Consider the following 24,684-nt stretch of genomic DNA (forward strand, 5'->3'; position numbering starts at 1 on the left):
AAATAAAACATAAAATGTTATTTCAATTATCATCCAAGTATCAAGTGCTTATATAATCTTGCATAACGTCACAAAGCAGCCTTTCATGATGTCACTTTTCGTCTGATATTTATTCGCCTAAAGCCGGCTTAAAAAACCATCTTTTGAGGTAAAAATTACAGTTTAAAATGGAGGCTGGAGGGCTGCCATCTTGTCTTAAATCGACATAGTGACACAATAATGTAAAGTAAGCGCTTTAAATGTGAGTTTAATGATAGCTAAAGTTCCGATTGACATAAAAATACCAGTTAGCTAAACGCGGCGCCATCTTGGGAAAATTGGCCTTCGTCAGCCATTTTAAATTTGACAAATGTGATTCTTTTGACAGCACATAAGCCGCGCCCAAATTTAAAAACTTATCTATTTCTGGCAGTTTAGGATAATAGACATTTTACCATTTTATTGTATTTTCTAGGGAAAAAGACTATACTGCCTACGGAGACTCCAATAACAACCAAGTGACCCGATACTACACAGAACCAAATACAAACACAATTAGCTACTACAAAAAAGATGTCCTAAATTACCCTTATAACACTTATTATGTTAAGCATAAGCCCGAGCAGTCTTTCTGGGTAATAAACTCCCTCCGTGTAATTTCATTTATAACTTATTTCCGAACTATTCCAGGTGAAAATCTCTGAAACCATCAAAGATAATATGCAAACGGGTATCCAGAAGATGCAAACGTTAACTAGACCAGTGTTTGAGCCTTTGGCAGAGGCCACTCAGAAGATCACTTACAACTTGGGTCTGACGGGGGATAATTTACAAAGGGCAGAGAAGAAAGTTGGTTTAGCAACCATGGCTGGGAGTTCTGTCATTTTACCGGCCCTAGGTAAGTAGTTTTTGACATAGTTCAGGACATACCAGCAAAGTTTTACCAAGGTTCTGGCAATGTGTAATTTGATAATAGAAGAGTCGTTGCGTGGATTAATGATTTGGGTAGTGTGGGTAGGCTAAGGTTTTTTTGTTTGCTAATTTTCACCTTTCATGAGAATATTTTTACGATATGATGAAGAATTCTACGCGTAGCCCTGGCAAGAACAGCTTGATCAAAACCTTACTTTAGGTAAATTCCATCCTCCCGGTAACATCCTTCCAGACACATAGGAAATTTGAACCTCCCTCAAAGGACTGCTATGATACTGATAGTGAGAATTCCAAACAATAGAACTATATTTAAGCCTCAATCAAACAAAACTATAAAAAAGAAGTTTAATAGCCAATTTTATATTTATAATACTTAGATCTTTTATTTTTATGATTCAATTCAAAACATTATTTTCATCACATTTAAACGAAGTTGGCAATTCTTAAAAAAAAATTCATATCCTAAATTGTATGCTAATTTATGGCAGAGAATGATGTTTACAAGTTCATTAACAGATAGGTTGAAAAAAGTGGTTCAAGATTGAGAACGCTGAGGTACACCAGAAGTTGGGATAGAGCTATGTGATTTCAATTAATCAATTTCGAAATTATCTTCGATCAGAAGAGATGAGTGGAGCAATTTTACCAGAGTGCGCGAAATTCCAAAATGATTAGCGAGTTCTTATAGTAATACTTATATAATGATCAATTTAGTCGAAACGCTTTACTATGAGAACGAATTTTTAAGAAAATGTTGTGATAAAGAATGGTTTAGAGAAGATTAGAAAAATTACAAATAATTGATATGGATCGATAACTTTCAATAAAGCTGAGATCTCCCTTCTTGTGAACCGAACATACCTTGGGAACCTTCCACCTGTCAGGAAACATTCCAGTTTCTAGTATTAAATTAAAAATATGGTACAAACGGGATAAAAGTATTTAAGCACAATATTTTACAACAAATCTAGGAATGCCGTCAGACCAGCAGTGGGGAGCATCTCTACGATAACCAACAAAGCAGGGTGATATGCATCCTCGTCTACAATAATGTCAAAGTTAATAAACATCAGATCTAAAAAGCGATTAAGTGAGTTGGATATATTGTTACATAGCCTAAGGTTAAATAACGTTTATCTTTTAAGTTTATATATGAGAGAATGTTAGATTCTCTTAAGTTGATAATTTTCTTATTAAATTAACACTGCAGGGAAGAAAAGCAATTAAGGATAAGAAGAACATTCAAATTACTAGCAGTGAGGGAGTATGAGTTACAAATTATTAACATTAAATTTACAACCAATTACATCTATGAAGGGGACCTTACAATTTATTTCTGATGCGTCCAGGCATTGATAGTTGAATCTACTTGATAGTCCTGCAGTACCTCATCAGCAGGAGATGCATTATGAGGTTTTCTTTTCTATCCTTTACGTTATGAAGTTCACTTTGTTGTTGACGAGTGAGGTCGGCTTCTACATACATTTTGTGATTCTTGATAAACTATATGTATCTGCAAAAATATATTCATACACAGTACTATATTATCGAGAACTCTGACAAGATTGGCTTGGTAGTAATTTTTTTAGTAAATTTAATTAATACAAAAATCGTATTTTCTGTGAAGACATTTAAAAAATACTTTCGTTTAAGTTAGTATCTTAATTTGGATGTTCTCCAAAGTGAAGCCAGAAATGCTTTTGTTACGATTTTGTTTTAAAAAATTCGTGACTGTTCTTTGGAACATTTTTTTGATGTTTTTAGCAAATTTTCACTTTTAATAAATTTATCTTCGTGAAATAAATATAATATTCTTGAAACAGTTGTAAACAAATAAAGTGCATTTTTTCCCAATAATTTTTTATCAGAACGCTTCTTTAACCTTAAATATTTCCTTAGTTAGAAGAAATTTTAGCCAAGAACCACTAAATTTGAGAATCGTATGTAGAGTAGGCAAGAGTGTGGTAATGCAAAGAACATGTGATAACTGACTAAAACATATTAAATAATCCCAGAAAGGAATCTTTCACGTGTGACTCCACAAGGGCACAGTTGTCTACGAGCCACCATACCCAGCTTAGGAGAAATGCACCGGAAAAGAGACGCTGACTAACTCCTAGGAAATAGGGAATAAATCTAAGGTCTTCATCTTTAGTTAGTCCCAGAAATATAGTAAATAGGAGATTGAACTGTTTTTACTGTCTGAATTTAAACACTGGACACACAAAAATAGTCAAACACTATGACTTAAGACTACTAAAAACATTTATTTCCACTGTATTTATTTCGGTTCAAAAGTCGCGCCAATATTGAGGTATGTCCCCAGAGATGTCACAAGGTGTGCCCGCCGACCAGTCCATCCTTGCCCCACCTTAGGACGACGGACGATTCGCAGTAGTTAAGACCGTTGCAATGTTATTATGGGAATGGTAATTTGAACCACATCGTCTTATGACTACCGGTAATACCTTTGTGTCATCAGCAAAAAATTGTAAACTCTGCCTGACTATTTAACAATGCAAGATTAGTATGATATGAATTAGAAGGAATAAGAGCCCTGGAAGGATGTCCTTGCAAATAATCTTCCATCAATATCATATATATGATCTTGGATACAACTATTTATATAAGTAATTAATACAAGATCCTAATAAAAACCGTAGTTCTCTCACCTGCTTATTAGCAATTCATAACTAACAATCGAAAACCTTCGACAGAGTCTCCACCATCACAACTTAATTAGAATTCAGTTGTTCAAAGTACTTCAAAGACCTTAAGATAGCAAGCATTGCATCTGTAGTATCTTTGTTCCATCAGGAACCAATATTGATTTTGATTTAAATATTGATTCCGCAGTTGGGGAAGCGCAAAGGTTCATCAATATTGGCGTTCTTCCTAATAGAATTTACTCTGGCTGTCTTGGACAAAAAGATTCAGACCTGTATCCCATGATAAATTAATGGCCATTGACCAATAAACTTAAAGTATATTTTAATTCCCATTATTGTATTTTAAGTCCAAAACCAAATCCATAGAAATGCATCTGTCCTAAATATCTTCCATAACCTTTAACTGAAAACATGATAATAATTTTTCCTTTGTTTAATATATTTTTATTCTTAGGTTTGGTTGCTGGTGGAGCTGCTTTAGGTTTAGGCGCAGCCGCCGTAGGAAGATTCTTCAGTCCCATCGAAAGCATGAGAAGTTTGGAAAATGACCCCACAAACCCCAATGGATTCGTCTTTCTCACAAACGACGAGACCCCAAAAAGGTTCAAAAGAAGCCCCTTTATTGAGGAAAACAACTTTGAATACCAATCGGACAATGAAGAATTCAATAAAAAACTCTCCGAGTCGATGTCATCGAACTTTTGGGCAGACACTCCATGTTCCAAACATGTGTTTTGTCACGTGATGCTCCAGAAACATCCGGATGAAGTTATTTTTATGGAAAAACAAATGCGGGGTCTAATATTGTCATTGGATCCAGAAATGGCACAGTCGGTTTCTCAGCATTTGCAGGACGTACTTGGGGCAATCCAGAGACGAGACTGTTCCAGGTTTTTATGTGAAATGAAACTTCCTAATTTACCTGTTAAGTCGTCATAGCGTAGCCAATATATGAGGGCATACATATTGAGTACAACTGTTAATTTTAGTAACTATTTATTGCATGTAAATAAACTATTATAAATAACTGTAATAATTATTATTTAGTAAGTACCAATTGAACAATGAAAAACATAAATTACTCTTTTTATATACATATACTTATTATTATCTAATAAGGCATAAATCAGGTGTTATCACCAAAGCTTAAATTAATTATTAAACTGTCTATTTGCTGATAAATCAAAAACGGTTTCATCCTCATCGTCGTCTGAGAGAGGCAGAGGTTCCATTTCGAGATCACTTCTGTTGGTTCTCACACCATATTTTCTAATTATTGTATGAGACTTATCGTACTTTCTTCTCCTAAAATCAAAATAAAAGTATATAAGAGTCTTCTAATGCATTCAGTATCATTTGCAGGGTTCTAAAGAGTTGAATCATTTTAGTAGTTGTAATTGCAGAGTATCACTCTTACTATTAAAGATAGAATGTTGTGGGTTTTCACGATCATTTGTTACAGTTTCATCAAACTTTTACTGATGCAAACAAAAATTAACCATCTTAATAAATTAAACCAATTGTTTATACAGTGCATCCCAAAAGTTATGTCTGAATTCATTTAAAATTCAGGGGTGTGTTCGAAAAAAAAGTCGATTTTTATTTCAAGGTACACATTTTTGTACGTGAAGTTTGTATCTACAGGGTTGCTCAGAAATAAATTACGACCATCAACTTTATTTTTTCAAATGGAAGCACCTTTTTTTATTTCATCTTTGAATTTCGCGTGGAATTCTACCTATGTTTCATGCATCATGTCCTATACCTAAAGTCAACAGTTATCGAAAAAAAGACGATTCATGTAACAAATAAAAAAAGAACAAAAATTAAGTTAAATGTTCAAAATGGTTGCCATTCACGGCTTGACAATATCCAAGGCGATCAATAAAGTCTCGTTGCACATTTTCAATAATTTCCGGAGTTATGGCGCGCACTTCTCTGCGAATTCTCTCTTTCGTCGCCTTCTAAGTCGTCTAGATTATTTGGCCTATTAACAAATACCTTCGACTTGAGGTATCCCCATAAAAAAAGTCCATTGGTGTTAGGTCAGGCGACCTAGCAGGCCATTCGATGGGTCCTCTCCTTCCTATCCACCGATTGGGAAAGGTTTCATCCAAAAATTTACGCACAGTGGCAGCATAGTGCGGAGGAGCGCCATCTTGCTGGAAAATTAGTTCTTCGTCAGGATAGTCTGGGTCCAATGGATTTGGAAATAAAGCTAGTAATGCTGGAACTAATTCAAATTGGAGAAAATCGAGATACATTTGTCCCGTTAAAGTCTGTTCAAAGAAAAAGGGACCTATTACTCTTCCGCGCACTATTCCACACCACACATTTAGTTTTTAAGAGTACTGGGTGTTTAGCTCCATCATCCAATGCGGATTTTCTAGATTTTCACATATTTTGTAAGCGTTCACAAAACTCATTTCGCCTATCGAAATCGTGATCAAATAACTCTTGCACAGGAATAACTTTGTAGGGGTGAAATTTGTGCTTTTTAACTATTCGGTAAACTATAGATTTCGCCATTTGTAAATTTGCCCCAATCTGCGACAGAGGAGTGTATGGATTTTCTTCCAAAGAAAGCAAAACGTCAAGTTGTTCATTTTCATCTCGAGCAGGACGACCAGATTTCGGCAAATCTCTAACATTACTGAATTCTCTAAATTTAGCCTCTATTCTACTCACCACCTTTTGACATATCGGAGGACGATCAGGATGGATTTCATGGAATAATTGAGCAGCTTCTCTTTGAGTACGTGTTCTATCACCAAACCCAACCATGCACAGAATTTCTATTTTTTCTCCTTCCGTTAACTTTACTTTTATTAATTTTTTTTTTCGATAACTGTTGACTTTAGGTATAGGACATGATGCATGAAACATACGTAGAATTCCACGCGAAATTCAAAAATGAAATTAAAAAAAGGTGCTTTCATTTGAAAAAATTAAGTTGATGGTCGTAATTTATTTTTGAGCAACCCTGTATATAAAAACTTCACGTACAAAAAATGCGCAACTTAAAATAAAAATCGACGGGTCCGAGCGTATTTTTTTTCAACACATCCCTGAATTTAAAATGAATTTAGACATAACTTTTGAGATGCACAGTATATACATTACACAAATAGTGTTATAGAAATCAGTACGAATAAAACTATAACCAAGCGTTTAAAAATTGTTTAATACATTGTTATGCATTAATTGACTCACTTATGCTTTGTATTATATAGGGGTAAATATGACTGAATAGTATACTGGGAGATGGTATAAACAATAGTATATATATATATAGGGAAATGTAAGTATACAGTGGTTTTATTTCAAAATGGGAACCCCCATCGTATGACACATCATTGTAAGCAGCAGTAAAATGTGTATTCAACAGTGCCTAAAAAAAAAATAAATCGGTTGACGTGTCAGAGAATAGTGACTAAAATGAATGTGAATACTAGATATTTTATCGACGTCTTTACTTTGGTATGTTAAATGGCTATCCTATAGTGTCATACATCATTTTGAATGGAATTCAAACTCCTATCTAATCAAACCGAAAAAAAAATCAGTCAACGTATAAGCAAACAGTAAGCAAAAATGTGTGGTAATAAAAGGCATTTTATCAAGCATTTTATCGTCAAATGGTTGCTTCACATAATTTTAAATAGGAAATATAAATCTTATTTCGCCAAAAAAATTGAGGCAAGTTGAAGCGGTTTACTAGTAAAAATGTATGGTAATAAACGGTTTATTGAGTCCATATATTTTTGTGTGGGGTTTAAAGGAAAATAATTCGTTTTTCCAACAAGACGGATTGGCACGTGTGGGACAATTGAATGCATGGTCGACAAAAACACCACCAGATTTTTTCCTTTAGTAAAAGGATAGATTTACTCCGAAATAAAGAGATATTAACGGACAAACACTTGCCAATATTCGTGACGAATTTCAAAACATGCTTTGCTAAATTGATGTATCACACTGACATTTGACATAATTATGTTAGTTCAGTTAACTGGAATACAATTCGGGCTGCTCCACAACCATTTTCTTCCTTTTATTATACATTACATGATAAAATAAATATCTGCTTTCCCTTGGTTAGACTTAAATCCAAGAGACGAAAACCATGGATCACCGCGGGACTAAAAACATCTGCCCAAAATTTGCGATGCTTAGCAAGACTTCGCAAATCTATTGACAATCAATTCATCAGGTCTTATTTTCAGGATTATCGGAAAATTTATAGGCGTTTGATAAAAGTCAGAAAGGAACTGTATTACAATGAGCGCTTAGATTCGTCCGGTAACAGACAGAAGGAAAGTTGGTTAATCATTAACGAATGTAGGCAGTCTTCTCGTAGGCGGTTGGTTGAATCGGACTTGGGGCCCGATGATTTCAATGACTATTTTTCTAATATTGCTGAGAAGTTACTGGAAGCAGTTCCCAGTGACGGCGATCCATTGCAGTATCTTAATCGGAATGCTATCAACCAATTATTCTTTTTCCACCCTGTAGTTGCCATCGAGGTCCTTGAAACAATTCAGTGCTTGAAAAATCATAGGTCTTCGGGTTCCGATGGTATCTCTTCACGTCTGCTGTCACTTCTGCCTGCGAGCGCTTCAGGTGCTTTGGTTTGGGCAATCAATCAGTCATTTCTTCAGGGCGAGTTCCCATCCTGTTTAAAGGAAGCTATGATTATCCCTCTTCATAAAGGTGGTAGCTTGGACCGACCCTCTAACTTGCGTCCCGTATCAATTTTGTCTACCCTCTCCAAGGTTCTTGAGCGGCTTGCAAAAAAAAGAATTGTCTCTTTTTTGACCAAATACAATGTGCTGTCCCCTAATCAGTATGTATTTCAGTCATCTAAGGGCACGCAGGATGCCATTTTCAGATTCTTGGAGAGTGTGTATCTATCTATGAACTCCAAGGAGGCTGCATCAGCGGTGTTCTGTGATCTGTCCAAGGCCTTCGATTGAGTGGCTTTGGGGTGGTTGAAGTCATACCTGTCTGGCCGCACCCAGAGGGTGGTTGCATCTGGATTTTCATCAGGGATAGCACACCTTAAATATGGTGTACCTCAAGGGTCAGTGTTAGGTCCTATTTTATTTTTATTATACGATAATGACTTGAGCTCTCTATCACTGCATGGACTAGTGGTTGAGTTTTCCGATGATACTACAATTCTGTGGCATAACAAAGATCAAAAAGTAGTCGGATCTCTCATAGTAGAGGACCTTCACAAAATTCAAGAATGGTGCATCTGCAATCAGCTTGTATTCAATGTTGATAAGACTTTTGTTCTGGGCTTTAAGTGTAATGTAGAGGGTTTTTTGTTTGATGAGCAGAGCCCACTACATGGTGGGGATTATTGTCGATTTCTCGGCCTCTTCATTGATGAGAGCTTAGGGTTTGACAACCACGTTTTGGGCCTCTCTGCTAAACTGTTTTCTGGTTGTTTTGCAGTCAGGGTTGCCAGGCATGAGTACCCCCCCAACTGTGCTGCTCGTTTCAGCTTATTTCAGTTTATTTCGCCTTAATAGACTCTCATATCCGTTATGGGTTGCCATTTTGGGGTTTATGCTCCAAGGGACTCCTTAACATAATTTTTACTATTCAGAAAAAAGCATTAAGGTATCTGTGTGGTGTTGGTCTGAGAGTCTCTTGTAAACCTCTTTTTGTAGCTGAAAGAATTTTAACAGTTTTCTCACTCTTTATATTGGAAACTGCAACACTCATACATAAATCCGTAAGTCCACCATCCTGCACCAGTCATAATACTCATCAAGTGGGCAACTTATCTCTTCCAATCCCCACCTCCTCACTTACAAGAACCTCTCTTATATTTATTAGTTGTAAAATATTTAATCATGTTTCTTTTTCGATTAGGGCTGTTACAGACCTTAAAAAGTTTATAGAACTAGAGAAATTAATTTTACCAAAAGCTTACTACAGCATTGAAGAGTATTTTAACGACTCATTTTAATATTTAAAATTAATTATATATCTGTTGATCAGATTTATTTTTATTTTTTTTTTTATTCTTGTTTTATGTTGGTTATCGGCTTTCCTTTTCTTCTTTTTTGGTTTTTTCTTTGATTATAAAAATATGCTTCTATGTACAATCAAAATCGATTCTGTATTCTGTTTTTGTCCTGTATCCTGTATAACCAAATAAATACTAGTATTATAAATTCTAGGATTAGGAAGCTTTTAGCACAAGTTTGTAAACTTAGCAAATAAAGTATATTTTGACTTTCACTATCAAAGTATGACGTCGATAAAATATCTATTATTCACAGACATTTTGGTCCCTATTTTCTGATATGTCAACCAATTTTTTTTTGGCACTATTGAATAGACATTTTAATGCTGCTTATAATGATGGGTCACACGATGGGACTTAATACGGTGATTGAAAGAACTTTGAAATATAAAATTAAATGACTTCCTATATATCTGAATTGATGTGTTTTTTTTTAAGATAATAAGGGTGGTTCGTTATGAAATAAAAGGATTGTATAATAATTTCGGAAGAAAATGGGTTTACACAGGGGTGTTCTATGGTTACAAATCTCATATTATATGAAGATTCTCTTTTAAGTGTTTTGGAGAGGAAGATGCAGATCCATAGTATGTAGAGTAAGAAGTATAAAGGGTCAAGATTTTATTTTACACAAAAAGATGCTGACGAGATTCATTCTCAGACACCTCACTCTACAAAATGCTCTAATTGCTTTTTTTTGCAGAACAAATACTGTATTAAGAGATACTGGGTACTGGGTACCAGAAACAAATTTCATAGGGAAAATGTCATCATTTTTTTGCAACTTCTTAGAAATTATTCTAAGGGCATAGCATCCTGATGACACCCTACTGCACTCTTTAATTATGTATTCTTGGAATTTGAGTCTGCAATCAATTGTCAATCCTAAAAACTTGACAATTTGCATTGCATGATTCTCTAATCATAAGCAAGTCAGCATCCAGAAACATTTTCAGTGGGTCAATGTGTTTTCCATGCCAAATGATGGTGGTGTCATCTGCAAACATAGTAACCCTACCCTTTATGGGGAGCAAAGCAAAGACATAAAGAAGACATAATAATGGTCCAAGGATAGAACCATAGGGAACCCATGTAGTAGTCTGTAGTTTTTCAATACTTTTTGTACAGCATGTAATATGCCTAATGGCAGAAGTTTGCCAAACTTGATGTAAAAGACTAATAAAACATATCACATTGCAATTAATATTTAAATTGTTGTCAATTTACTTCAATGCACTTCTGAAGTTGGTAAATAACCGTCACTTGCACATTTTCAGTCACTTGTTGATCAATTATTCTAATTTCGTGTTGAATTATTTGCTTTAAATCATCAACTTTATTTGGTGACAAAAAAATTTTGACTTAAATAGCCCTATAAGAAAAAATCTAATAGGGTTATATCTGGTGACCTTGGTTGCCTCTCAATCCCTCTTCATTCAATCCATCTGTTAGGAAAAGTTACATGAAATGCAACATTTTCTGCATTGGACTGAACATTCTTAAAACACAATTGCTTCTTATGAATGTGGGCCATGTTTGAGCTGTTGTTGTTTATGTATTGAACAACCACTATGATTTGAGTTAACACAAACTGATTGTTATAACTCTTGATTCATTGTTTTTTTTCTGTACCAGTTTATAATAAATAATAATAGATTTCTATGTTGATTATCTGTGGTACTAGATCACATAAATTACATAAATATATTTGACTACCTGTACAAAATCTGTAACTTTGAAATCTGTAACTACTCTAATAAGTGGTTCTAATAATTAATATGTGCTCAATAATTTTAACTTATTATGGGAATTTTATAAATCGGGGCAGAGTTCAAACTGAAAATTAAGTAAGTATCTCACCTGTAAGTTTTTATTCCTACATACAAAACAAAGATCAGTCCACAGGTAACAAATACTAACATGCCTCGATAGATTGCCTTGGAATCGATCTCTACGGTTTTTTCCTCTAAAGTCTCATTTATTTTTGGATCTTCTATTTTTGGGTTCCCTAGAGCCTCTGGTACATGGTTACTTTTAACACTATCATTGTGTGCCTTGGCCCCACTCACACTTTCATTATGTCTGTGCTTAATTTCAACAATTTTTAAATCGATTTCGGGTTTTGGAGTATTATCTTGAGGTTTCACCATCACTATTGGGGCAAAACATGTTATGAATATTATTAAATGGGCAAATAGGTGCAAATTAAACTTTCTTGCCATAGCTTTTCTTCTATAACCATCCTTTGATGATTAAATGGATTTGATGTAGGTTTTACTACATAAATTTAGGTTTACTTTTTTGGTTACGGGCAAAGCAAAATGTACACGTACATTGTTTATATATAAACATGCCGAAAATATAAACAATTCAAAATCTATGAAAACGTCAAGCAAAATAAGAACATTGATCTAACAGCTGCAATTGACATTATTGAGAGACAAAATATTCAGTGAGGGTGCGATCAGAAACGAAATGGCGATGGTAAGATAGATAATTGTATGACGTCATCTTTAGATAAGTCCAGTGTAAGTATTCCCTGAAATTCCTGAACGCAAAATGTCATTTGTGATTTCTGACATGTATAATATTGCAAAGCCAATCAATTATTTTAATTTAAGTTTTCATGAGTTTAAGTTCATAATTATCGTTGGAAAAATTTAAAACCTTAGAACATTAAATGCCTAGAATAAGCCTAGCTGCAAACCATAGGCGGGGTTGTTTGAGTTCACCGTCTGTCTCTCAGACAATAATGTCAAATCGACCTTCAATATATAATTTTCTTAATCCACTACATGTTTTTTTAATGTGTTGTATTTTGTAATAGGTAAAAAATGCACTCTTTAAAAGTTTCGTTTATTTGCTTACTAATAATATAACCTTTGAAAACAATCAACAAATTTTTCAGAATAAAAAAAGATTCTCGACAAATAACTCGGCAATGTAGAAAAACTCTATGTTTACAATGCACGTATTCGATGTTGTCGCTTGTGTTGTTTTTCTAGATATTTTTTCATTCTGTGAAGCTAGCGCCCGATCCAGCAATATCCAGATATCCATATCTGATATCCAGCAACCCTAAATCTAGAACGCAGCATATTTCATTTGCCAGCGACCATAGTCCGCGCTCGCTGTTGTTTAATCGATATGATGTCTACAATTTTTTGTCCAGATATTAACAATCAATAACTAAATCCATTTATAGTGGTTATAAATCTTTAGAAATTAAAGTTTTTTTGTGAAAATTAGTTAAAAAGTCGAATGTTAAAGAAATGAAAAAGGCTCCCAATGGTGGTGATCGTATCGAGTTCGAGTCGTGATTTTAGAATCCCAGCTCTGGCAACGTTGCCTTTGAGAAATAATTTTGACTGTAATGACAGATATCAAAATAAAAATATGTAAACAACATGTTTTTATAAGTTTTTTTTTTATATTCAAATAACAACAGGAAGAACAGTTATTGTTAATTGTTATTACTAACGAGTGCAATGGACGAACTGCGCCAACGAAATGTTTACTGCAGGCGCAATCGTGATGATTTCCACCATAGCACCTACAGAAGAGATTACCGGGGAAGGGGGTAAGAAAAATACCAAAACCCAGTTTTCACCCTTAGTTTTCTAATAAATCCTTTTAGACGATATTACAATAACTATCCACCACACAGAAATTACTATTTGCATAACAGAAGGAATTGCAGGGACAGGAATGAAAGGGTTGCTGCTAGACCAGCATCTCCTGTGGAGGGGTCTGAAGAGTACCTTAAACGTAAGATACAAAACACGAGCGCTCTTATTATGAGGCACCTTCTCACTCCCGAGGAGGCTTTTCCAAGCAACAACAAAAAAATCATACAAAATGAGGATACAGAGATTATGACCCCAATGGTGCTGAAAAACCATCATAAAAGACAATCGAAACCGGCTGCTAAGAGAGTGTCTTATACTGCCGAAGAGATTCGAGAAAAAATCATTGGACATGTCACAAAACTGAATGAGGGACGTAAAAAGAACTTTATCAATATGAATAACAGTTCTGAGCTGGATAATGTCTTGAATCTGATAAATAAGCAAAAGAGGCTAGAAATATCTGAATTTTTGAGAAGAATGAATCCTAGTTTGAATAATGAAGATGGAAATGTACCTGTTGTGGCAGACATTGGAGTGGAATTTCAAGATTTGCCCAGTGATATTATTGAAGAGTTGAAAAAGACACTTGGGATTGATTTGGAACAGTTTGGGCATGGTAAGGAGAATAATCTTACTTCTATGTTTGGTTACATTTTTTTGATCAAGTGTGGTAATAATATGTTATAATATGGCAAGACGGAATATACTAAGACAAAACTCAGTCAGGTTTATTTTGTACAACTTGTATTTAAGAGGATTTTTTGTTGAGTATAAAGAAGAAATATTATAGAGTGATAGAAACTAAATTTTTTTTATAGAACTTGTGGTCATTTAAGGAGATTTGTTGCTAAAATTGTTTATGAAAAATTTATGTGTACCAGAACAAGGGCTCCAGGAATAAACTAACATACTACAGGCTGATAACAATACTTCATATTTACTCTAAATCATATGAAAAAATACTTAACAACCAAATTAAGAAGTACTTTGAACTAAATATGCTATTCATTCAAAATCAGTTTGGATTTTGCAATAGTCGGTCTAACACTTGCCACAAGAGTACTAGCAACACATCTTCTTGGGTGGTTTAAATGTAATTCAGATACTTTTTGCTTAATTGTTTGATCTGACAATTTTTTAAGTTAATTCGGGCATTTGACTGTGTCTCCTATTATATTCTTTTATAGAAACTGAAACTATCAATTTCATCCAGATAGAATTAACCTCATTCAACCATACTTGAGCTGTAGATCATAGTGTCATATGGAGTATGAAGGTCAAAAATCTCTTATAAGAGATAGGAGGAAGAATCAGGCACTTAGAAGCTAAAGTGTTGGTTTGTGGACAGATTATTTCTGAATTCCTATTTATTCTGCCAATCTGTCATGCCAAAAAGTACAAACACTTACTCAAATCAAATTATAGAAAAAAATATTACAACTTAAATTACAACAATAAAACTTATTCAGTAATTATATAATAAAATAATCCAAAAAAGAAAAATACAAAAAACAATAGGGACTAACTGAAATTAACAAACACAAAGCAACTTTAACAAAAATACAATACATACATGAATCATTCCTTAAGTGAATAAAAAGGGTTACTAATTAAGTCTTTAACTTTATTTTTAAATATGTATAGGGGCGGAACCCTTACACAGGCTGGAAAGGTATTAAAAAAATTTTATTCTGTAAAGAGAAACCTCAATTCTTGATCTGGAGAGTCTATGAAAAGGTGAAATTAAGGAGGAAGTGGTGCTGGGTATTAGCATTTCACATACTTTTACACAGCCACATTTTCCCTAGTGTATAGTAGGCAAGCTAGAATAAACTGACAGAGTAGAATGAGAATGCAATAAATAGAATGAAAATAGCTGAAATAAGCAACCTGAGTGTGTCTATTAAGATAGAGCGCAACAAATTTAAGATAAGATTGAGCAAAAGAAATATGTATCTTGACAACATAGATGATAATTCTTCAACGTGACTTGGCCAGGTCAAACCTTCATCAAGAGTGATGCCAAGCAAATATACAGATATGATCATTCTAACTTTGCCTATAGGAATTATATATTGTGGTAGGTCTGGCAACGTTGTGACAACTTAGTCGAAGTAGCGGACCCCGCCGAAGCTCGAAACCAAAACCTTTCAGTAGTTTCAGTATTCTTAAGGCGTTCAAGTGGGGATGTACTGCTCTGTGGCAAATTAAAAAAAAAAATTGTTTCCTTTGAGTCTTTGCTGCTACCTGTCCTAACAGCAAAAAATAAACTAAAAACCGACTGCAATAATGTTGTAAACATAAATTAACTAAATATTGGACAGGAAATAAAAAAATTAATTCAAAATAACGCAAAAAATTAAGTTAATTTGATAATATTAAATAAAAATTAAAATTATCTTATGTCAGGTTCAAAAAGGCCACTTTGTTCAGCAGTGCAGTACGTCAACCGATCATAAAACGATCTTCTCGTGTTCAACACATATGACAATAAACAAAAATGACAACATTTCAATGGACATACTATTTAAATGCTTGCCTAATTTTAACACAAAGCTCTTTTAAATTAGTAGCCCGTTCATTTTCATGCCTATAAATTTGTTCTTTTAGGTATCCCCAAAGAAAAAAATCATTGGGGGCTAAATCGGGGCTTCTGGCGGGCCATTTAATAGTACCGTTTCCACTGATTGTTTGATCAGGGAAAGACGTTTCGAAAAATTGATGTACCACTAATGCATTATGAGAGGGACAACCATCCTGTTGAAACGAAACTTGTTCTAAATTGATTGATATTGTGTACGTGTTGGTATGCTTATGTGCTTATTTTCCCTCGAATAACCCACTGTAATGGACGGATTATGTTTACCACAAATAGAGAAAGAGGACTTATCTGAAATCACAATGTTACTAATAAACATTTCGTCCCGATTTGCCTTTTCCAATACTTCATGGCAAAATTCCATCCGTCTCTCACGGTCCTGTGGGAAAATTTCTTGGGTTTTTGCAACTTATAGCACTTCTACTTATTTCTTTTTAAAATTCTTCTACTCCTTAAAGGCTCAATACCTGTTTCTTTGGCAATGGTTGTACTATTGCAAGGAAAGTTCATTTCAGCAACAGCACAAACATTAACCTCTCGAAGCTCCCTTTCTTTGCCTAGGGGTCTAACAACAGGTGGTTGCTCATTTGCATAGCATTTCCTGCAATTTTGCAAGCACCCAAAGGTCTCAAACCTATGGATAATTGCCAAAATTGTGCTGCGTACGGGAATGGGCCGATTTTCGAACGTGAATGCAATTCTGCCTGATATTTCATTGACAGAACTGCCGGCATAATACCACTTAATAATTTGCTTTTTTTCCTCAAGAGAACACATTTTAAGAAGAAAATAGCGAGCGGTTTTAAATCTAAACTTTGCTGATTAAGCAGGAAGCTAGGAATAAAAATAACGTTAAACGTTTAAAATGCAATCTCATATTGGCGGTGCAGTGTGGTGGGGATAAGAATTGTCTCGTTTTTCGATGAACGAGCGGGGAGCCGTGCGGCAGAAATATTAGTATTGCCAAACGTATTAATTTGTAGCGTATTGGAAACGGCATGTATTGTGCCCTCTGTCTGTCTCATTCGGACTCCATATGTCCCCTCTCGCTTACGCTCATAGACTACTTCCTATAGGCAAGGTTTGAATGATTATATCTGTATAGTTACATTCAAGAGATGCTGGAAAGATTCAAGATCTGAAAAAGAAAGTACAACATACTGGGTATTGGTTTCATATATATATCTGATCACTTTGTACACAATATCTGAATACTTTGAAAACCAAGAACAAAAAGAAACACATTTCTGGGCATTTTGGATCTCCTGCCCACTATCATGGATGACTTTGAGAGGGGTGATTATAATGTCACACAGTTTCTTTTGACCTAAGTAAGACCATTGAGTATGTCTCATATGATGTTGCACTTTCTCATAAATAAGCTCAAATGCTATAACTTTGACAGAGTTAAACTAATAATTTCATGTCTTAAAGAAAAGTCACAAACTGCCAGGGTGGGGAGTGTGTTCATCAGAAAAGATAGTCAGTCTTGGAGTACCAAAGGTTGAATTTTAGGACCTTTATTTTTCCTAATACGTAGTTTTTTACCTGTTCATTAGTTGTGAATTAAAACACTAAAAAAAAACTGTTTATTTAAATCGCGCGCCAATATTTTGAACTTCGCGGCTCCTTATATACTCGGCTGACCATTTCAGAAGAGTCTCTGACCTTTGAGACGTCGTACAGTATGCCACTTGCGTCATTCTGGAATGACGGAGATTTCTCTGATGTCTCAGTGTTTACAATATGTTAATGAGTTTCCTCTCAATTCAATTCAATCATTGATTAACTCGTTCACTTGAGGGCAACGAGTTAAGCGGGATGTGGTTAAGGGCTAAGGCTTGTTTTGATAAAAATAAGCTGTAAATGTTGACAAAACACAAAAAAATCGTTTTCTCGTTTAAAGCTGGTTGAATGATTCATGAATGAGCATAACTTTCTCAAGCAGCAAGAAACAAAGAATTTAGTTCAAAATACTGCAAATATAGGAATTACCAAAATAAGATGATAATTTTCAACAATCGAGTTCAGACTCTTCTTATAGATGGTACTTACATATCAGTTTTAAGACAATTAAGAAAAAGTCCCGATGAATGCCAAATTTATTAACTTGGTTAGTGGTACTATAATCAAGTTTTTTATGGTTTCTAGAACTCGTGTTTAGATCAAAAGGATCAGTACTTTTAGTATTTCTCAATGGTCACAGTAAATCAAAATTCTTCTAAGACTCAAACAATGAATTTTACTCTAGCACATTGGGCTGGTGTTATTGATGAAGTTTCTATTACATACCTTGGAGTATACTTTGATCCAGTTATGACTTGATCTAGCTATCCAGTGCCACATATCTTAGGAATCCTTCAAGATCTGTGTGTGTGTCCAAGGACCTTGTTCATAGTCTATCTCAAAGGTTTCCACAAGCTTGCAAGGTTTAGGAGGGTTCTTTCGAAAGAAATGTTTTTTGGAAGCTGCAGAAAACATCGTTGCTCAGGCTTTTTATTCCTCTATTTCCTTTTAAAAAATATATATTTTTTCTACTACCGTGCGTAAGTACTAAGTAAGTATTCACAGGGTTTATAAAGTTTCACTTTTTTTGCACTATAGTGCATAGAAAAGTCTTTTTATGCACTAGTGCGGAAAAAGACTGATAATTCTAACAGACTATTCTTGAGAGTTTTTATTATGTGTGTACATATTGACTTGGGTATTACTATTATCTGCATTTATAGATTGATTTGATATTTTTTCTTATTAAGGAGGAATACTAAGACGAACCTTACTAGAGTTATTTATGTAACAAGTGTGTAAAATTTTGCTATTTTTTTGAATGGAAAATATTTTTTTTAAATTTTTCTACTACCGTAGAAAACATTAAAAGAACCAAATTACTTTTAACGCACTAGTGTGTAAAAAAACTTTTAGGCACTAGTGCGTAAAAAATGAAAATTTACAAAACTAAAAGTATATAAAGTACACTTTTAGTTTTGTGTAATTTTCAAATAATTCGTAAATTTTCAAGTTACTTATTTACAAATGAAAGTACTTTAGGCCTAGTAGTAGAAAAAAGTTTTTTTGTACAATTTTTTGTTATTTAAAAAGATTCTTTGTTTAAAATGAATATCTTCTGCAAAAAACAAGGTAATATTTTGGAGTATTTCTTTACCGAAAAAGTATTTTATTGTATTGTTTTGGGTGTTTTTGAATAGTTCTAGATTTAACTCCAACATTTAAATAATAAGCATATTTGGATAACTAAAAAAAAGGTATTTTTGGATACTTTTTTGATATTTAATATTATTTCCTACAAATAACTAAGGTATATGTTTTATTGTCCAAGGCATTTTTTTCGTATTTCTGCTATATTTTAGGTATTTTTAGTAAAATTGGACACTTTTTCAAATTGTATATTTGCTTACCTCTGCCGTTCATTTTCTTTTTGGGGCATATCATTTTTTAAAGTTAAATTCTTGATAAATTCTAAAATGTCATTTCAATTTTTAAGACATTTACATATGTTAATAAAAGAATAAGAAACAAATATATTTTTTATTTATTATTATACGGGATCAACCCCATTACAAAAAAGAATAATAAAACATAATAATTCATTTAACCTAACCACAATAATAAGCTATTAAATTCTAACAGAATTAACAACCATATTAACCATTTAATTTCCATTAACACAGATTTGGCTCTGATAACTTAACTACAACCCATAAATGAATATAGAAAAAAAACAATGACTAAAGGCTAATATCAGAAATATTAAAAATTAAAATACCTTCCATAATCAAAAGTAAAAAAATTGAAAAAAAAATGAACAAAAAGATTCAAATAATTTATCTAATTTGATGCCTAAACTGAGACAAGGTAATGCCCAAAATATCCACTTCACCTGAGTTTAACAATCTTAAAGTCCTCTCAATTGGACTTAACTACAACCCATAAATGAATATAGAAAAAAAACAATGACTAAAAGCTAATATCAGAAATATTAAAAATTAAAATACCTTCCATAATCAAAAGTAAAAAAATTGAAAAAAAAATGAACAAAAAGATTCAAATAATTTATCTAATTTGATGCCTAAACTGAAACAAGGTAATGCCCAAAATATCCACTTCACCTGAGTTTAACAATCTTAAAGTCCTCTTAATTGGAGAGTGAGATGCATAATTAGTGCAATGGCAGGGAAAACAAATGAATATGACCATTTAACAACTTGAATATAAAAATGAGATCTGAATGTAAACGTCTTTGTTTTAAAGTTTTTAGATTTAGCATCTCCAATGCATGATCCATATATATGATTATCAGGGATTCTCATATTTAGCTTAAACAGACAAAATCTAACAAACTTGTTCTGATCTCGTTCCAAGGCTAAATAGTTGTTCATGTAAAATGGCGACCAAACCATTGAACCATAATCAAGCAGAGAAACTACAAGTGAGATATAAACTCTTTTGCAGGTCTCCAATGAGAAAGCCCTACACTTCTGAACCACAAAGCCAAGAATCCTGGACGACTTTAAGATTATATTATTAATGTGTGTATTAAAGGTTAGTTGTTCATCAAACCATATCCTAAGGTCCTTTATTGTGCTGCAGTACTGAATATTACGGCTAGCAACACTGTAAGATGAATCATTCCTCTTATTTCCTCTGTAAAAACTCATAATATTACACTTGCTAATGTTTAAAAATAAATTATTATTAATACACCATTCATACAACTTGTTTAAATCCTGCTGCAACCTAACCTGGTCAATGGAAGATATTTGTCTATAAAATTTAACATCATCTGCAAATATCAAGAAGTTACTATTTTCAAAACTGGAGGCAATATCATTAATAAATATACTAAACAGCAGAGGAGAACAATGGCCACCCTGCGGAATACCAGAATAGACAACAATGTTGTCTGACCTAGCATTACCGATGTGAACTTACTGGGTCCTTCCCGACAAGAAATCAGAAAACCAAGCCACTAATCTTCCAGGGAAGCCAAACAGTTCCAACTTCCTTAGTAATATGCCATGATCAACTCTATCAAAAGCCTTGGAGAAGTCAGTGTAGATGACATCCACTTGACATCCCTTCCCCAAGGTAGTTAGTAAATGCAACTGATCATAAATAAGCCCATCCAAAAGCTTTGGGATTGCAGATTGTAGACTCACACTTCTATAATTCGTTAATTCACTGATATCACCAGCCTTAAATATTGGTACGACAAAGCTGTCCATAGAGTTGGAAAAGCTGCTGTATCCAAAGATCTTTTAAATGTAATAAAAAGAGGGTAAGAAATAGTACAAACACATTTTGACAAAAAATAATTGGGAACACCATCCGGACCTGAACTTAGCTTTGGCTTTAGTTTAAAAGTTTTATCAAATACCAATTCAAGTGACAAATTTACTGTATTATTGACTGTATTATTTACCCTAGTCTGATCGCAAGCACTAAGATTATTTGGGCTGTTCTGATCTTATACAGTGGAAAAACCCTCTGCAATTTCCTCACATCCCAAGAATTCATTATCTCTGTAATTCATCAAATTAGGTATTCCATTTACCTCCCTATCCTTATTTAAATTAAACCAAAAACTTTTAGGGTTAGTATAAAGCTACTGATCCAACTTCAAAAGGTATAGGATTTTGATAGCAAATATCACTCAAAGTTTTACATCTCTTTCTGAGATTAGAAAATTTTAAATAGTCAGCTGCTCGATTACTGGTCTTGTAACACTTATGAGCTCCTTTCTTCAACTTAACCAATGTTCTTAATTCGGCTGAAAGCCAAGAAGGAAACTGGGATGTTTTATACCTTTTTAATGGCACAAAGAGTGCTATAGCCATTCCTAAAATATGATAAAATTGAGAGACTATGACATTAATATCATTTGACACCAATAAATTTCCCAGTTAACTGCACCTAGATAATTATTGATACCATTAAAATCGGCCATTTTAAAGTCATAGTAAAAATCAACAAATTTAATGCTCTTCCTATCAGCACCACCAGGGACTATTGAAAAACAATATGCTTTATGATGAATAGACTCATTAAAAAGATGATCAGTGGCCTCATTAACCAAAAGATTAGATATATTAGAGAAAATTAAATCTAAAAAGACCAGTCTATTGTTAGGAATTGTTATCTGCTGATAAAAATTCAGGTATGAGTAACATTGACCTAATATTAACCCATGTGAATTCAAAGGGCCAGAAACAGCTACCCCTGAGTCACTATTTCTCCAGCTGGCTTCAGGTATATCAAAATCGCCAAAAATATAAAAATCAGTTTCTGAATACTCCTGCCTAAGGATGTCGACTGAGTGGCAGTGTCCTTCATATAAACTCGCCTGTGAATTTGGTGAAATATATCCACCACCAAGTACAAAATTAGTAACACCTAATTTACATAATAAAAATAACTGTTCAACACTCATATGCCAACTTAAGCTTTCTAACATGCACAAAGTCTCTTAAACATACATTAAAATTCCACCTCCACAACTCTTGTTGCTTGTAATGCTAGACCTGTCACAACGGAACAAATTGAAAGATGTTGTTCATTATATTTATGAAATTTATTTAACTAAAAAAAAATAATATCTTAAATATACTTAACTAAAAACAAAGCACTGGACCTGGACATATACTTTGGTTAAAATCATTAAATAATATTAAAGTTAAAATTTCAAAATTCATCTATACTATAAAAACTATTTTTTAATAAAACTTCTTAAATTTGACTAAAATTATTTACTTATTTCCATTGGCACTTTGTTAAACAAATTTAATTCCCATATGGTCAGGATGACAATTCAGTAGTCAGTAAAATGGAACAACAAGATCGTTTAACTTGCCTCATATGTGGATGTCTGTGTGCATGTTTAGTATATTTTTCTAATTTTTTTAGTCTAGATAAACCTACCAGTATACACCGTAAATGAAAGGTTAGATTCTTATGGTGAGTAAAAGCCTATTTGCAATCATCCTTATATTCCATGCCTGAGATTATTTTAACTGAAGCTCTTCTCTGAATACCAAAAATTCTATTCAGTCAGGATGCTTTCCTCCATAACAATATGTCATATGATATGATGGAGTGAACAAGATGTAATAAAACACTATATATATGAGAACAAAAATGTTTGATTTAAGTTTCTTTGTAAAGTTATCAATGTGGACATTCCACCTTATCTTAGGTTCCATGGATAGACCAAAGAGTTTTACAGTTAGTTATACACACATTATTTATATGACTTAAGGACAATCTCAATTTTTTGGTTTTCTGTTTATTTAGGAACAGTTTGTTTAAAGTAAACTACCGCTCGGCCTCCAGCTGGTAGGTCATTTATAAAGATTAAGAAAATTATTGCACCCAGGTTGGTTGAGCCTTGGTCGACATCAATATTGTGATTCTCTCAGCTACATTCTACCATTGTGTTTTTCGAATTAACTCTTACAACCCGATTAAATTTCTGTGAATTTATAGTAATTTAGCTTGCACAGGAAGATGAAAAGCCTTGCCGAGGTCACAAAACAAGGCCGACCAATATGCCACTTTTAAAAAATGCACTCATAATAACAGGCTCAGTCGCTCTCAGCCCTGAAACCATACTGCGATCTGAAAAAGATTCATTTTGATTAAATTAGGCAACAATTTAATTTGCCATACATTTCTCAAAAACTTAAATTGTTGGTAAGATGGGGATGGGTCTATAGTTTGTAGTGTCTTCTTTGTCCCCTGATTTAAGAATTGAGCTGCAAACCCCAGTTTGAGCTTAGAAATTATTTAGAAATATTAATAGCATAGATTTATCCAGTTGGTGAAAAATAAGTTTTTTTATTGATTTTAGTAAAGGCACTGTGAGGCCGTAAAAGTCTGATTTTGAGTTTATTATTTACAAGTTACTTATTTTTTTGGGTATTACGCACCTTTTATAGAAAAAAATAATTTAGAAAATCCTATCTTTCACGCGCAAATTTTGAAAAGAAGAAGAAAATTGACTTAGTTCAATAAATCTTAAATACCGTAATTTACTTGAGGTATAATAAATTTTTATAATAATCATTTCTCTCACCACGTTATCACCTTGTGAAAAGAAAAGGATGCTGCGACATAACTTAAGACATCGATGCATTTTAAGGAATTAGATTTGATTTATATTTTTTAGTTAGATTCTCAGCTATGATAGGAAGAACTCATAAAATTCATTGGGATAAATAGATCTTTTAGTCTTATTTTGAACTTTGAGGAATCAATTATATTCCACATGCTTTTTATTGGATATTTTTATGTTGTTAGCCTGAATCTTCTCTTCTTCTCACTGTATATAGGAGATAGGTGGATATTATTTTTGTAGTGTGGAATGGCAATGATCTTGAATTGACGGATTTCCTCATTTCTATACACTCTCTTCACGCAAATATCTCGTTTACAATTAAGGAAGAAATAGGTTGCATTTTCTTGACGTGCTTATTTAAAAAAATAGCAACAAACTTGAATTTGAAATCTACCACAAACCCACAACTACGGACAATGTCATCCAATACTCCTCGAACTTTCCACATTCCTACAAATTTGTCTCTTTTAATTCCCTTTTTTATCGCATTTTCAACTTCCCCCTTTTTAAAGAAGCCTTTCTTGCTGAGCTAAACTTAATTAAACATATCGCTTTTAAAGACTTGCCAGCCTTTTGGTCTTATTAGGCTATTCAAAGGCTTTCGACCATTAACTTCTTTGCGCCAAACTTTACTATTACGGGTTTAGGGATGAGTCTGTAAACATTATTTCTTCTTTTCTGAGTGATCGATCCTAAAAAGT

General features: G+C 33.5%; 3 protein-coding genes across 4 annotated transcripts in view; 2 read left to right on the forward strand and 1 right to left on the reverse strand.

Annotated features, from left to right (window-relative positions):
* The window catches only part of LOC126733510 (uncharacterized), a 39,190-nt gene extending 34,582 nt beyond the window's left edge, over nt 1-4,608 (forward strand). For both annotated transcript variants that reach the window (XM_050436830.1, XM_050436829.1), the window contains exons 7-9: nt 455-614; nt 670-877; nt 4,036-4,608. In XM_050436830.1, the coding sequence (XP_050292787.1) occupies nt 455-614; nt 670-877; nt 4,036-4,520 (853 nt within the window). In that variant the 3' untranslated portion in view covers nt 4,521-4,608. The remainder of the gene's footprint in view (nt 1-454; nt 615-669; nt 878-4,035) is intronic.
* Nucleotides 4,561-12,120, reverse strand: LOC126733514 (membrane protein FAM174A-like). Its single transcript, XM_050436839.1, has 2 exons — nt 11,485-12,120; nt 4,561-4,886 (listed from the first exon to the last, which is right to left on the reverse strand). The coding sequence occupies exons 1-2, from the start codon at nt 11,844-11,846 to the stop codon at nt 4,733-4,735; spliced, it is 516 nt and encodes a 171-aa protein (XP_050292796.1). The 5' UTR covers nt 11,847-12,120; the 3' UTR covers nt 4,561-4,732.
* Nucleotides 12,121-12,998: 878 nt separating this feature from the next.
* The window catches only part of LOC126733509 (uncharacterized), a 31,357-nt gene continuing 19,671 nt past the window's right edge, over nt 12,999-24,684 (forward strand). The window contains exons 1-2 of the mRNA XM_050436827.1: nt 12,999-13,204; nt 13,262-13,869. Coding sequence (XP_050292784.1) covers nt 13,113-13,204; nt 13,262-13,869 — 700 coding nt within the window. The 5' untranslated portion in view covers nt 12,999-13,112. The remainder of the gene's footprint in view (nt 13,205-13,261; nt 13,870-24,684) is intronic.

The sequence above is a fragment of the Anthonomus grandis genome, chromosome 2 (genome assembly GCF_022605725.1).
Source record: "Anthonomus grandis grandis chromosome 2, icAntGran1.3, whole genome shotgun sequence".
Classification (NCBI taxonomy): Eukaryota; Metazoa; Arthropoda; class Insecta; order Coleoptera; family Curculionidae; genus Anthonomus; species Anthonomus grandis.